General features: G+C 39.4%; 4 protein-coding genes across 7 annotated transcripts in view; 1 reads left to right on the top strand and 3 right to left on the bottom strand.

Annotated features, from left to right (window-relative positions):
* The window catches only part of LOC145457678 (ATP-dependent DNA helicase Q4-like), a 195,643-nt gene that overhangs the window by 15,103 nt on the left and 165,886 nt on the right, over positions 1–14,654 (bottom strand). The gene's annotated exons all lie outside the window — the stretch shown is intronic.
* Positions 4,588–9,025, top strand: LOC145457719 (mitochondrial calcium uniporter regulator 1-like). 3 transcript variants are annotated; one of them, XM_080335997.1, is made up of 9 exons: positions 4,588–4,714; positions 5,328–5,413; positions 5,490–5,706; positions 5,879–6,076; positions 6,311–6,414; positions 7,021–7,164; positions 7,233–7,358; positions 7,955–8,069; positions 8,395–9,025. In XM_080335997.1, the coding sequence occupies exons 3-9, from the start codon at positions 5,520–5,522 to the stop codon at positions 8,448–8,450; spliced, it is 930 nt and encodes a 309-aa protein (XP_080192123.1). In that variant the 5' UTR covers positions 4,588–4,714; positions 5,328–5,413; positions 5,490–5,519; the 3' UTR covers positions 8,451–9,025. The 3 variants fall into 3 exon arrangements, with proteins under 3 accessions (XP_080192123.1, XP_080192122.1, XP_080192121.1); XM_080335996.1 differs by lacking the exon at positions 4,588–4,714 and having other exon boundaries at positions 5,255–5,413; XM_080335995.1 differs by lacking the exons at positions 4,588–4,714; positions 5,328–5,413 and having other exon boundaries at positions 5,457–5,706.
* On the bottom strand, positions 8,230–12,504 carry LOC145457705 (ribosome assembly protein METTL17, mitochondrial-like). Of its 2 annotated transcripts, none has more exons than XM_080335978.1 (12): positions 12,189–12,504; positions 11,994–12,131; positions 11,764–11,851; positions 11,330–11,411; positions 9,951–10,184; positions 9,632–9,739; positions 9,457–9,525; positions 9,138–9,212; positions 8,987–9,070; positions 8,862–8,928; positions 8,568–8,709; positions 8,230–8,520 (listed from the first exon to the last, which is right to left on the bottom strand). In XM_080335978.1, exons 1-11 carry the CDS (start codon positions 12,502–12,504, stop codon positions 8,579–8,581), a joined length of 1,392 nt encoding a protein of 463 aa, XP_080192104.1. In that variant the 3' UTR covers positions 8,230–8,520; positions 8,568–8,578. The 2 variants fall into 2 exon arrangements, with proteins under 2 accessions (XP_080192104.1, XP_080192103.1); XM_080335977.1 differs by having other exon boundaries at positions 8,583–8,709.
* On the bottom strand, positions 12,538–14,647 carry LOC145457729 (Golgi SNAP receptor complex member 2-like). The gene has a single exon (XM_080336006.1). The coding sequence runs from the start codon at positions 14,640–14,642 to the stop codon at positions 14,004–14,006; it is 639 nt and encodes a 212-aa protein (XP_080192132.1). The 5' UTR covers positions 14,643–14,647; the 3' UTR covers positions 12,538–14,003.

Genomic DNA, 14,654 nt, shown 5'->3' with positions numbered 1-14,654 from the left:
CGAGTACCATCATCTTGTCTGTTTCTGGTCTTTTTTGTCGTCGGGGGATGAGGAGCCCAGAAAACCTCAGACGAGGAATTCACCGTTTCTTCGAGCTCGCGTTCACATGAACCAGAACTTCTCAAGGGTTCGTATCCTCCCTACTTAATTATTCTGTTCATTTATTGAGTGCATGGTGGCGGTGGGTTGATATACGAAACATATTAGTTATGTTGCTATAGTGGCGGCAAGCAGTGAATCAAAAGTCAAATGTTTTAGACGATTGTGTTAAAACACTGATTGACAAATCAGTAGCAGTCGATTCACTGATGTCATAAAATCTCGTGACATACCACCCCGGTTTGTTTGTTTGTTTTGTGGTATTCATGGTGTCAGGGCCGTAACAGCACTTCGTCAGCCCCCCCAAAAAAACTTTGGTCGTGGGCCCCCCATAGGGTTATAGACCAAACTTCTGGGGGGCTTCGCCCCCTAGACCCCCCTCTGGCGATAGCCTGTTAACCGCTATTTATCATATTCGTTGAGAGTTTGTTTAGTGAATCAGCTTTTGTCGCCTAAGCGCGCGGAGCGCGGGAAAATTCTAGAATTCATGACTGAATCGGTCAGTATGATTATCTTACCCACAAATTACAGCTTGAACCTAATTAATTGTAAAACAGCACAGAGATGAAGTCATATTGTACACTAAAATGCCTATGTTAAAAAGATCAAGTCAATGGGAAGGCTGATGCTGTTTTCGTGTTGTCCAGCGGTCAAATCTATACAAAGTGTAGAATCATAGACAGCATCTCATGGAATTATCAATCGAAAACCTATTTCGTTTTGATAGATACGATTGCAGAAATTCTTACTTCACAGTTCACAGCAATAAGTTGAAGGAAATTCAATTACAAAGCTCCATGCCATCATGACGAAGATTGGTTATTCATTTTGAACGCGAACCCTCGCGGCATTTTGATGATTTCAGGCTTAATTTTACAGACTAGCACTATACCACTACACGTTTCAATACTAACAACTATATTTTTACGATATTTTCACTGCACTATAGCTCTAAAGCCAAACTTAGACGCCCCTTGTTGTCTTTCAATTTGCCAGCATGCGCAACGCAATATATGATCCGCACTACTGCAAAATAAATGGGACTTGCCTAGCACTATACTAAACTACATTCGGCTCTGTTATTCATAATCACTAATGGTTACCATGATATCACAGTAGGGATGGTGTGTTTTTAAGTGAAACGAAATATATACAATTTCGCAAAAATATATGTTAGCCTACATTCATATTTACTTTTGAAAATACTTCAGTGCACCTTTATAACTATATAAAAAAACGTCAACATTGAATTACCCCCTAAAAACTGGCAAATTACCCCTTTGGGGGTCATTACATCCGGTTAAGAACCACTGAACTAAAGCGCTAATAGAGAAGGGAGGCACAGACGAGGCACAGACGGGTCCAGTCTCACCTGTCATTGCGCAATTCATCATAATCTGCTGAGAATTTATAATGACTGGAATTTATCGATCGCTATTGTCGCACCGATTCCGAATATTTAAAAATAAATATGTCAGATCACCAGAACCCCTTTAAATCGCAAAGTAGTGTGAAATTTGGCTTTGTTGCGTAAAATGACAACGAGAAACAATATCAAGGTGATACAATATGCATCAATAATTATCCAATAATAAAACATGCCCTTACAGTTGCTCATCATCATCATTGGTTTGTTAGCAATTTCTATCAGTTCGATACACCACAAAATGCGATACAATGAAAAGATAGGTGTCGAAGCTACTTGGAGGAGTCTAAGGAATCACGCACCCACCTTTGGCCTGGGCGATGTAAAGACGAGGCATGCACACTCAATGAGAAGTAAATATAAGATAGTATAGTGTAGTTTAGATTTTTTTGTAGCGTTACGTCAAAAAATGTCAAAATTGTTCAGTTTTGCAACCTGCATTTCGTTTGTCGTAGATTTTGTACTGTCTGTGAACTTATCATTTGACATTTTACAGCTTGTACCCTACTTAATAGGCTTGCCGTTGTAGACGGCCCATATTGTCTGCAAGTCATAAACAACAAAATTGGTTGACATGATGTTATGCTCAACGTAGGCCTACCGCAATATCCCAACTTAAGCAAGACTGCGTCGGCATATTGCGTGGTTCTCATATCAAGAAGCGCGTGAGGAAAAATTGTGATGTAGACTCAATTGCCAGAACGAAGCAACACAGTTTGTCACCAGCAGTGTATACGCACAACTTCAGTGCCTTCCGTCAACAACTGCTGCTGTTGAACGTTCTGTCTCCATTCTTCATAAGCTACTTAGTAAGGACAGAATTTTCTACCCGAGAATGTAGGAACGTATCCCTCGCTGCACCTGCTGGGTTGACTCGAGTCACCTTTTTCGTATGACTTGACTTGACTAGAGTCATACTTTGCTTAAAATGACTTGACTTGACTTGACTCGGCGTATCAGAAATGTGGATTGACTCGTGACTCGAAGCAAAATTCACGAGTAAATTTCAAGTCATAAATCGATGTCGATAAAAATCTCTGTATCTTGCATATGGTCGAATTGTTCGCGAAACGATGGTGTCACCCGTGAGAGCGACCAATCATTCAATGATAGCGTGCGTTTTACTGAGCCTCCATTGTTCTCTCACAAATAAATCAACCGCAAATGAAGTGATCGAAGCTTGCAGCTTACGCTGTAGTAAACTAGTATTGTGAAGTAATTTATAGTAGCAAAATGTCTATTTCTGTTCTCTATTCTTACCTAAACCAAACCTCTTATCTTATTGAAATTGAATTCGAAAATCGAGTGCCTTGACTTGACTCGAGTCAAGTCACCTTCGAAAATAGATTGACTTGACTCGATGAGTCTAAATGTGCAATAACTCGAAATGACTCGTGACTCGAAGGTAGTGACTTGATCCCAACACTGCGTTGCACTACGAAAATTTTGAATTATTTCTACCATGATGCGTGATGTAACCTCCGGAATTCCTCATCGTGCCAGATTTCGTTAAAATATAGTTTTTTTCATGTAAAAATTTGTCAGTTTTTGGTCATCATGTCTGGGTGTGTTCGGAGTTTCGGACAGCGTTGACTCTCGGACATCGTGTCTTATTCGGACACACCATGTCTGGTATGTGTATTGTGAATACTATTGTGAACATGACTGTTCTTATTATGAACATAAGACTGTTCTTATTGTGAACATGACTGCTCTTATTGTGAACCTGAGACTGTTCCTATTGTGAACATGACTGCTCATATTGTGAACATGAGACTGTTCTTATTGTGAACATGACTGCTCTTATTGTGAACATGAGACTGTTCTTATTGTGAACATGACTGCTCTTATTGTGAACATGAGACTGTTCTTATTGTGAACATGACTGCTCTTATTGTGAACATGAGACTGTTCTTATTGTGAACATGACTGCTCTTATTGTGAACATGAGACTGTCGTTATTGTGAACATGGCTGTTCTTATTGTATTATCATGTCTGGGGTATCTTCGGACTGCATTGACACTATGGACATCATGTCTGGGGGTGTTTGGATATCATGACTGAGGTGTGTCCGCACTGCGTTGCCAATCGGAAATCGTGTTCGGACATCATGTCTGGGGCGTGTCTGGGGGGGTTCGGACATCGTGTCTGGGGTGTGATCGGACTTCGTTGACACTCGGACATCATGTCTGGGGCGTGGTGAGTTCGGACATCGTGTATGGAGTATGGAGGATGTCTGGGGGGTGTTCGGACATCATGTCTGGGGTGTGTTTGGGGGGGCGTTCGGACATCGTGTCTGCGGTGTGTTCGGACTGCGTTGACACTCGGACATCGTGTCTGGAGGTGTTCGGATATCATGTCTGGGTTGTGTTCGGACTATGTTGCCACTCGGACATCGTGTCCGGGGGATATGGTGGTGCTGCGACTGATGTTATTGTGAATACAACGACTGCTCTTATTGTGAACATGAGACTGCTCTTATTGTGAACATGACTGCTCTTATTGTGAACATGAGACTGCTCTTATTGTGAACAGAATTGCTCTTATTGTGAACATAATCGAACCAACCCTCCTCGGTGGCTGACTGCCGCCGCCAATAAAGTTTGTACTTGCAAACATCTTTGGTCATGACGTCATTTATTATGTAATGCTCCTATTATCCTAGTAAGGTGCGGAGTGTCGTAAAGACAAGAAGCTTTAAAAGTGAAAGGGTATTAATTTCTGCTCGAAGACGTATCTCGTTCGGTGTCGAACAGCGAGAACAAATCGAGACAAAAAAGTCAATTTTACTACAAGTATTATGTTTATAATTATTATATATATTTTATTTAGTAATATTATTTCAAATAATTTGAAAAACTCAATTCCAGTGTAAGATATTAATAATAAAGTTAAGATAAGAGATATGGCGCCATCTTTTCCTAATCCGATAAGAAATTTCGCAATAATACGCTTCACTAAGTATCATCAAAACAAACAAAGGAGAAAAGGGTTTCGCAACTTAGTAAGAAACCGGATCACATCGTTACGTTATCGCGTCATTCTGGGATACCAAGATTCCAGATAATTGACGAAAAGCGACAAGAAACAATTTACTGGGACTATAAACTAAATCCGTATTCACTTTGAAGCAATTAAGGTACTAGGCGGCTAGATCGTGGAATGAGAATGACGTAGTTACCGTGCCGGTACCTTGACCTGTAATTTTCCATTTATGCGCGAGAGTATATAGTCACGGGTTACTCGAGAGTGGCTAAGTAAAAGTAATTGTTACAGTGTAGTTCATCAGACTCCAGAAGTTGTTAATAGTACAGCATTTTGAAGGATTAAGCGAAGTCTAGTCTGCATATATGTTGATGAGTCTGGAGTTGAATGTGTTAAGGGATTTCTAGAACTTCTAGAAAGTTCTAGAAATCCCTGGTGTTAGTTGCGTTATTGCTAGAGTTCATGACATGAATGCGTACATTCACAAGAGATAAAGGAAATAGTTTATATCATTTTCTCTGGTAAATATACTCTTCAATGAGATGCGTTTCATGTTTTTCATACATTCCTATCCTCCTTATCTAAAGTCACCCTTGTGATAATTTATCGACATTTTTAGCATATTTAGCAGCATACCGTATTCCATATCCTATATAGATTGAATCATTTAAAAAGTTCAGACAAAAAAATGAAGGTATGCGTCAAAATCGATGCAAACAGTCATCAGTTTGTATTATATTTCCAATTGGCAAACATTTTCACACCCAGAGACGCTCTGAAAATATTTCCATGACCGTGACTGAAATTTCGCCATAGATCCATCCTGGAGATTGTCGGCCACATGATCGCACCACTGCCACAGCCTCTACCCAGATCATTTCTTCTTGTTATTGGATTATCAAGTTACGTACCGGTTCAAAAAATGAACACTTGCAGACCATGCTTTAATGTTATTTCCATTTACGTTATTATATCCAGATCCGCACTCAGTCTTTAAATAACATAACTATGGCAAAGGGACCATTAACCAGGGTAGTTCATCGACTGGTCTCTAACAGGAATGGCTGTATTCCTTCAAGATGCTCAATATCAACTGCATGTCATCAAAGAAGTATCGCCGATTCCATGATTCCACCTGGTGATATAAATAATAACAGATTGCTGGCACCAGGGAATGTTGTGCCACTAATGTCAGGTATGAAGCATATGTTACTAGGTTAGGTGCTGTGCCTTGAAAATAGTCAGTTATTCACACCCATTTTATCAATACAAATTTGTAATGTAGTAAAACTAGGCGGATTTTCATTTATTGTATCTTGAAAGCATTTTTGTATTGCATTATTGGAGCAAGATTTCTATCCATACAGGTCAATCGCTATGGATGAAATCCGGTCCTAAAATGAATTTTGAAAAAGACTCCCTGTTGGACGCAACTGATAATTTGAAAGATGATCAGGAAATTCAAAAGGTGCTTTCATTGGGCGGTACTGAGCTTCATTCATCAAATGAGCCAAATCGTACCATGGTCGACACTCATGCGATGGTGAAGAGTCTGATGGCTGGAGGTATGAACAAATGATCGAGATATTCTATCGGATAGCCACCTTAATACTATTTATACATGGGATCGCTTAATTGGTACTTAGTATCCACCAAGAGTTCTGTATAACTTTTTAGCACATGCTAATGGATGGATATATTATGAGTATGACACAAAACGTTGTCCTTTGATGTGAGGACTGTAAACTCTAGATATTACTGGTAGTATAAAATACATAGACTATGTACATATCTTATAGGCTTTACCCTGCAGCAAGCTGAAACTCTAACCACTGCAATGGTTGGAGTAGTGGACGTTAATAGCACAGGAATACGGCAATCAATGGTTTCAAAGTCACAAGCAGTAAGTCACCATGCTCTTTTACATCAATGTTTTCAATTATTGAATTTTCTGCTAGTAACTTTCAATCCGGGCAATTGGTATTGTAACATCGCTCGCGATTTATTATGCACACCTGGTGGTTTTATATCTTACTAATAGACTGTTTTCTGTTTCACATTTGGTGGAATAGAAATAGAAAACATGAATCCAACGTGGTGGCTTTATATACACAGCATCTATACTCTGCATTTATGTCTTTATTGACCTGGTGCTTCTGTCATTTCTGTATTTAACGTAAACGAAAATGTTTCAAGTGTAGCCTAAACATCGCATTGAACAAAATAGTTGACAGTGTTGTAATCTTGGTGTAGAATACTAGAGGCTGAATTGTTTTATATGCTGGGGAGAGTCTTCTAAGTTCCTCTCGAAATCGGGCAGTTCCATATCATATTGATCAATATGCTCATACGACCATTAACCTCTGCCGTTAGCAATGAAACGAGTGTGCGTTGGTTGATGAGAATATTTTTCAAGCCAATATATTAATTATTGAAAAACCAATCAGCAAGTTTGTGCTTGCTTGAACTTCATTGATTCGGTATACCTGACAAAAGTATACTGTTATAGGAACTCACGGTCCAAAAGATTGCTAGCCAGCTGGCAATTTTAAGAAGGGATATGATGATTATGGAGAAGACCGACTTCACAGAACTGATTACAAAAATCGAGAGAATTACCCACGAGCTCCTACAATTGCAACAAACCACCAAGGTGAAGTTCAATTGTTCAATATATCACATGAATTAGCAAAGAAGTCATCTTTGCATGTTTTGCAACAGGACGAAATGACGAAAATTCGCAGTGACATGACATTGGACTTCAATTTGGAGAAGGCAAAAGTGAAAGACATGCATCTTGATCATTTGCGGGTCGTCGAAAACAAGCATGCTGTCATTTTTGAAAAGGTATCATTTTTGCGAAAACTTGTGCTTCCAGCTAATAATACCTTATCAATATGATTAAGAACCACCCCATTCATAATAATAACATTGTTTTATGTGGCTCATATCCAAAATATGTGGTGGCGTGATAGTACTATGTTGTGTTGCCGTTATAATGTTTTTGTAATCTAATACAATAGTTTCATTTACATACCAACTCAATGGTATCCATTCCTTTGTTGCTTACAGCTATTTATATCCTAGTGAAGGTAAATGTAACACTTGTAGGCGTCATTGAAATGAACTATGAAATGTCATTTGGAACATCACCATGTGATGTGATTCGTCATTAAAACAGATGGGATGGAACTCGCGTCGTATTGACAATGTGATAACTGACTATTTATGGAGGTTGCTGTAGTGAATTCATTCAGGAACTCTGTACAGCCAAGCTGTACTAGCTTTGTGATATAATTTGCTCTGTGCACATATGAACAATGAACATGCAACACTTCAGCATGTGGGTTAAGATTAGTGTTCGTTTTTTGGTTGTAACGTCACATGCTCAACTCTCATGCTCAGATGTCAGAAACCCTCTAATTTATTTGAATATTGTTCAGTTGAATACAATTGACAAAGAACTTCAAAACATCAGGAGCTACATAAACACAGAAAACGCATCGCTTCAGACCATCTTTGAACGGTACAAATCTGACACAGTCAAGTTGGCTTTCGGTAAGTCGTAGGAAAGCGCGCACTGTCGCCTGGAGATTTTCAGCTTTAATAATGCATATGTGGCTGGGCGGTACTAAACTCGGATATTGCTGCCAGGACTACATTCATTGTAGTATAATTCATCAACCTGCTCTTTTTTATGTCCCCATAAACTCAGACATTCTGTCAAGATGGTTTTGTTTATTTGTGGAAAATATTCTAGTGTCACTGATATCTGAATTTCCATGATTGAAGTAATAAAAATGAGCGTAGAAATTTCCACAATGGATCCGTTTTTTTCCATAGTTTGACCGTGATTGCTTTGAACCCGATTTCTTCATTTTAGGTGCGGTCGCAACTTGCATGACAATCGTTCTTGGCTTTTACCGACTTTGGTCATAACGTCTGCTCAGAGCAGGCATACGGCAAACGATCACCAGACCTGGACTTTTTTGCGGCCTGCCTCATGTCACTGTGAAGTCAATATTTATTATACTTGCTATATATTGCAAAATCAACGTTGAGTTTGCTTACGATTTTTGAGAGCCTCGTGTCATCTGGATGTGATGCAAATTCCCATCTGCAGCGCAGAGATGGCACACAACCTGACCTTTCGATGTGTGCGGCTCTGCTATCACCCGCGGCCAGTTTTTATCGTCAACTGATAAAAAAGTATTGATATACATCTACTTTCAAGAGTGCATTTGAATGTGTTGAATTCGCATATTGTGTTACTTTTATTTTCGGTTCTAAAATCAGCATGGTGAAATTTACTTATAGGCTAACCATTGGATATGCACGCTGTCGTCATACCTACTTCTTCTTTCGATAAAACTATGTAAGAAAACGACTCGTTCCTCGTTTCTGATCCAAGAAATTTCTGGAAAAAAGTCGTATCCGATGAAGCTTTTGATTGAATTTCTTATAGCTGCACTAACCTTTGCAAATACAGGTGGTATGTACGGTTGTTTGAAACTGCAAGGACTGCTTTTCCATTTTGGGCATGGCTTGTCGTGAGGGCACTGATAACAAATGTAGGTGATGTACGAAATCTTTGCTATTGCTAGTACAAAGAATTGCTGTGCTTACCGGTGCAAAAATATGCCCTAGTTGCATTAAATTATTTTTCCTCTTCTCTTTCGTTGTGTCACACCCTTCAATTCCCTGTGCAAATATTTTTTTTCTGGTTAACTGTAAATCGGATAAGAATAGAGCATAAACGTCTGCTGTCCGACAAATGTGACTGCAGTTTTCGTCGATTGTAACGAGTAGGGGTCATCCATTCATTGACGAAGGATTCAAGAGCATGTCGAATTGAAGTCAACATGGATAGTTTTCGACACATTTAAGGTACTTCAAAACTGATGTAGTGAGAGTGGCATGGATCATTCACAATTAATAAAATCACCTTGGCAATTAAGTTTCTTGCCTCCATAATCACATGATACCCGTCGTATTTTCCTCTTTCGATAATAATCTGTAGAAATGTTGTCAAGATTTTGCTGTTAACCAAAGAAATTGCGCGGACACTGCATTGAAATAACAGTTGTCAGAACCCATTCCAGCACACAGCAATGACTAACCAAATACTTTTTGGTTCTTTCCCATAGAAGTTTTATAGTTGTTAGTCTCTCTTTTTCGGATGGTAATTCGCTGAGTGTGTATGCGGCCACAACAACGTCGTACTCATGCTGCAGAGGGAAAACACCAATAATGAATGTGAGAATTCACTTGTTTCAAACACACTTTTATCATATTTACACTGGTGTTTTTGTAACAATACAATGAACAATTGAGCCTGTACAATTTACATCAATAAAATAAATTATTTGATGGCCAAATGCAGCAATAATACTATGGTAATACAACATAATGAAATGGTAATAGCCATACACAAGGTACCTTGAATGAAATCGGCATCATTAATCGCAAGTATATCCCTGTTAACTCCGCATTTTCCTGGCCTCCCGTAAATAGAAACTGTGCCATTTCATTCATGACATTCGACCAGTCAACACAGAAGAAATCTTCGATGGATTTTCCCCAAGTTGTGTTCGCGGCCCACACCGCCGTGCCGGTACCTGATCCGTAATTTAACATATTTTGTGGACGGAAGTCTGGATCCCTTTTGTGGATCTGAATGGAAATGGCTGGATGAAAACGTTTTACCAATCAAATGAGCATTAGGAAGGAGGCCTAGTGCATGGAAATTGATCATCTTGGTACTGGCATAGGTAGGTACGGTGGTGCAGACTAGATGACCTTGCTTAAAGGTCGTAGCGCATCTCCACTGTCAAAAGCATCTTGATGGTGCCGGCGAAAATAAATCTGATCTCTCTCTCTCTCTCTCAAGAAATTGAAATCCAATTCTAGAGAAACACAAGCACTCGTTGACTGACAGGCTTTAAACTTGACCAAGGACACGGCCCAATTCCTTCATGGTAAAGAGAAACTCAATATTTCATCTTATGATTTATATCATTATTTTAATTCAATCGATAACACTAACACAGGGCCGGCCGGTTTTGAGTGGCCCGCGAGGTAATTTCCGAAATTTCTAATATCATCAAAAATGGATTGCACAGATTGTGAACTTGCATGGCGAACCAAAAATTTGGTTAGCCTGGCCGCAACACTAGAGATGTGATGACTACAATATCATTTCCGACGCATTGACAGATCCATCAGCCAGTCACATATTGGTATATCTTCGTACACTACAATAAAGCAGAATAATTTGCGATAGATTTACCAAAGGTAAAATTTTTCTACAAGCTTGGTGCAACATGTTGTCACTGGATTTCTTGTTTGTGTCAAATTGAGCCTAACTATATTCGCGATTACGAGACAAAGTGTCGTTCAACATATGCGACATTGCGCTTGCGCTCGGAGTAAGACCGTCGACTATGATGGAAACCTAGGAACGAAATGATTGACGCATGTTGGTCGAAGCTTTCGATATCGATATGTCCATGCGCCGAATAGTCTAGTCCTGGCAAACGTAGGCCAGCGATTTACAACAGGCCCGTAATATAGTCAATTGACAGTATTATTGATCTATTAACTTCAAAAAAATTTCGCGCTTACCGCGGCTGATAGTTCATCAATCGAATGTGGCCCTTTGGCTGAAAAGGTTGGTCAGTCCCGCACTAACACCTCAATCATGAATATTGACACGATTAGGCAGTACATCAACAGATGCACCATAGTGATGATTACGTGTAATTCTGTGTTGCCAACCTCTTGATTGAAAACTAATATTGTTCATATCCGACACTCACCTCTTGCATCACTCGTAGAGTAGTTGCATATATGGCAGGAGATCTTGCAACCAAGTACGCAGCTGATGTAAGTCTATCGTAACTGAAAGAAAACATTTGTCTGTTTTCAGTAGAGCGAGTCAACTTTGAGCAGATCGGTGTAAGTAAGTACACAGAGAAGCGCAATTATAATTTCAAACATTGCATCTATTTGCAGTACCATTACTGAAACGGCATCAGTGGCAAAGTCACATCTTACCATTTAGAATCATGTCGGTGGCAATCGCATAAATCACTACTTCTACCTGTAATTCAGGCAATGTTGATGCGATTACTTACACTTGAATATCTCCATCATTGGCTACTCTAACCCATTTCTTGATTAAGGCAAACATAACACGACCAAAACAACACGAGCGCAGGGACCCAGTCAGATTAAGAACATTCCAACTTACACTATTTGCTTCCACAGAGACTTGACCTTCTTCTTATGCCCATCTTTACTTGACTCGGCAAGTTCATTTCCCTTCAATTCTTTGATATCTTTAATATAAAATCATGTTACATAATACCATAAAACTATTCAAATATTCTGAAGGCCACAGCTTGGAGGCTCATGCCAAGTCACAACTATGACAACTATGTCACAACATGCAAGATCAAATGAAATAAATGGTGTACTTGCATTGCTTCATAAACCACTTGTCGTCACGCGAACTGTTCGATGAAGCATGGTGGTTGGGCACAGGACGATAATAAAGCACGTTACATAGCTTCTCGCAAACCGCGAGGACTTTATTTTGTGGATGATAATTATAGAACTCTGGAAATCAACAATTCTGTGAGTCTCTCATTCCAACGTGTAGACACTACAACATACCTTTTAGATACACTGAAGATGATGTGATGAAATTTTCTGGTAGTTTCACAGGAGGCAGACGATGCCTACCAGGGTGACTGCCAAAACTACCCTCCCACCATTTTCTCCATTTCGTGTCGATATCGAATTTCGAATGACCATGAAACATTGATTCCTTATCTGAAATTTCGCTACTAAAATCATTTGGCGACATGTCCTTTTCAGATGTGACTTCATAGCGGTTGACATTTTCTTTCTCCTCAGGCTTTATGACATTGCATCTACGAGCCGCGACATGTAATTTTGTCAGGCGATTTGGCCGTAATATCACGTTCATATCCGAAACTTAACCACGACCAAGTACAACTGCTTCAGAAATATATGAGTTTAATAACCGCAAATATACCACCAAAATATCTTTTCAAACTATATACACACGTGAAAACAGCAAGATTCATACTATGCACCTGGATGTTCATGAGTATCACTCCTTAATTAACAACCACCGAATATATAATAATCAGAAATTGGTTGTATACACATTACACATGTACAATGCGTATACAGTCGACATTAATGACAGCAGGTTAAAAAGAAATACATTAATTTCAATATTAGTGATATTATGTAACTCTGATAAAACGATCAATTATGATTCTTAATTATATTATATCATCAATACTAAAATTTGAGAAATGCAGCATGCTGTTGAGTTCCAGAAAACTTATTCCTGAAATTTATCGACACAATACAATAGATGGGGCAGAGTTGCGAATATCTCTGCATCACGTTCATCAGAGTTCATTATAACGGCTGCACAATACAGGATACAGCCAATGTGCAATTACATAACACAGCATCATCAACTGCCACAAGGCACAATTGAATGAGGCTGAGCAAATAGAGCACGGTACCAGAGCGATTTGATTTAAAGTCAAGTATTTGACCATTTGAGGATAGCCAATTTATCCTGTCATGACGTCACGTCAGTAAAAATCAGGGTCGTAACCAAGTCACAAAGACTCCGAGTCACAAGTCAATCTCACTTTTATAGTTGACTCGAGTCAAGTCGAGTCATTTTCAATTCACCACCGAGTCAAGTCCAAGTCAGCGAGCGGAGGGTCGAGTCCGAGTCATGGTATTATGACTTGAGTCCGAGTCCAAGTCAATTTGTTGACTGCTCAGTTTCCTGTTAAAGTCTTGTTAAACCCACTTTTCATAACTCTGTTCGGTGATATCGAATCGTTCGCATTTATAATATACTAATATTCCTCACTTTTAGCAGTTTCTGGTCACATTTTCAAGTAGGCCTACCGACTATAGACAAAATCTCAATAGTGTGGTTACTTTACTCTTCTTTGAAATTATAATGAAATGTCGGTCTGGGCCGTCCTAGTCTCGAGTCATGCGCAATGACTCGAGTCCAAGTCGAGTCAATACACAGATTAACTCGAGTAAAGTAGAGTCGTCAGTAAATTGTGACTCGAGTCATTACAACCCTAGTAAAAATGACTTGAATAGTTGAGATATCCATATCTTGGGGGGGTCTAAAACGCAGACTATATTTATGAACCAAAACTATTCCGTAGCATGTGGTGGCGATTGTCAAGGTCAATCATTACTTGATACCTGTCTTGGAACGATGGTTTTCACTGCTAAAATATTACTCTTTAAGTGAAAGCGTATATATTGGGTACTCAAAAAATTGACTCACTATTTTAATCGAATCATTACAATTGATACTTGACTGGGATTCAAGTAACGAATCGTTGTGTCCAACCTAAATATTAAATCCAAGTTGAAGATTGCACTTTATAACACAACAAGCGAAACATATCAAGCAAAATATTTCCATATCAGGATCATTATTATTGTTGTCAAAATCATACCGCCGAACAAGACTAGTTTATCTTGCGTCGTCCGCTTCTCTATGAGACGCATGACAGTGTTCGACATTCCGAGCGTGTTGGCGAGATTTAACATCTTTGTCTTGATACCTTTCAGTGACGATCTTTGATTGCGTAGATTTTCGATGACGCTGCTACCGTGTGTCAGCAGATCATCCATACCTTTGTGAGCGTCATTCAGTCTGTGATGATGGTTTAAACTGTCGTCCATTTGTATCATAGTTTCTTCGTCGTTGGTTTTGAACGTTCTCTGCATTAGAAGCTCGCGCTCGCGGACTTGCTGGTTCTTCATGTACTTGCGATGTTGGAAGTTTTGCAAAGCCGCCTGTAAGTGTTGACAATCGTATTTGACTTGATCGACCTTTAACCTCGCGTTCTGCCGTCTGGACGGATGTTCCTTGTTCACGAGTATATCCAAACGATCGCAATTGCTGACGATCTGGTCGATCCTGGCTTGCAGTTCATTTTCGACGACATGTACATCTTCTTCTCGAGCCGTCCCCAAACGGTCCATGTTTTGTTGGATTTCATGCACCATTTTATTCGTTTGCCTATACAAATTCTCCATTACCGCTGATCA

Source organism: Botryllus schlosseri, chromosome 15, assembly GCF_051294905.1.
Source record: "Botryllus schlosseri isolate E-star chromosome 15, Bs_hap1, whole genome shotgun sequence".
NCBI classification, from domain to species: Eukaryota; Metazoa; Chordata; class Ascidiacea; order Stolidobranchia; family Styelidae; genus Botryllus; species Botryllus schlosseri.
This window is presented reverse-complemented; position numbering and strand designations above follow the sequence as displayed.

What these genes read in the sequence shown, in the direction of transcription:
- LOC145457719 (XM_080335997.1), top strand. Translation starts at nt 5,520, where the DNA reads ATGGCAAAGGGACCATTAACCAGGGTAGTTCATCGACTGGTCTCTAAC. An exon ending in TGTTGTGCCACTAATGTCAG is followed by an intron (nt 5,707 to 5,878) that starts GTATGAAGCATA and finishes CTATCCATACAG; the next exon opens with GTCAATCGCTATGGATGAAA. An exon ending in GAAGAGTCTGATGGCTGGAG is followed by an intron (nt 6,077 to 6,310) that starts GTATGAACAAAT and finishes CATATCTTATAG; the next exon opens with GCTTTACCCTGCAGCAAGCT.
- LOC145457705 (XM_080335977.1), bottom strand. Translation starts at nt 12,504, where the DNA reads ATGAACGTGATATTACGGCCAAATCGCCTGACAAAATTACATGTCGCG. An exon ending in TCTCTGTGGAAGCAAATAGT is followed by an intron (nt 11,412 to 11,763) that starts GTAAGTTGGAAT and finishes GTTTTCTTTCAG; the next exon opens with TTACGATAGACTTACATCAG. An exon ending in TACCACCTGTATTTGCAAAG is followed by an intron (nt 8,929 to 8,986) that starts GTTAGTGCAGCT and finishes ACTTTTTTCCAG; the next exon opens with AAATTTCTTGGATCAGAAAC.
- LOC145457729 (XM_080336006.1), bottom strand. Translation starts at nt 14,642, where the DNA reads ATGGAGAATTTGTATAGGCAAACGAATAAAATGGTGCATGAAATCCAA.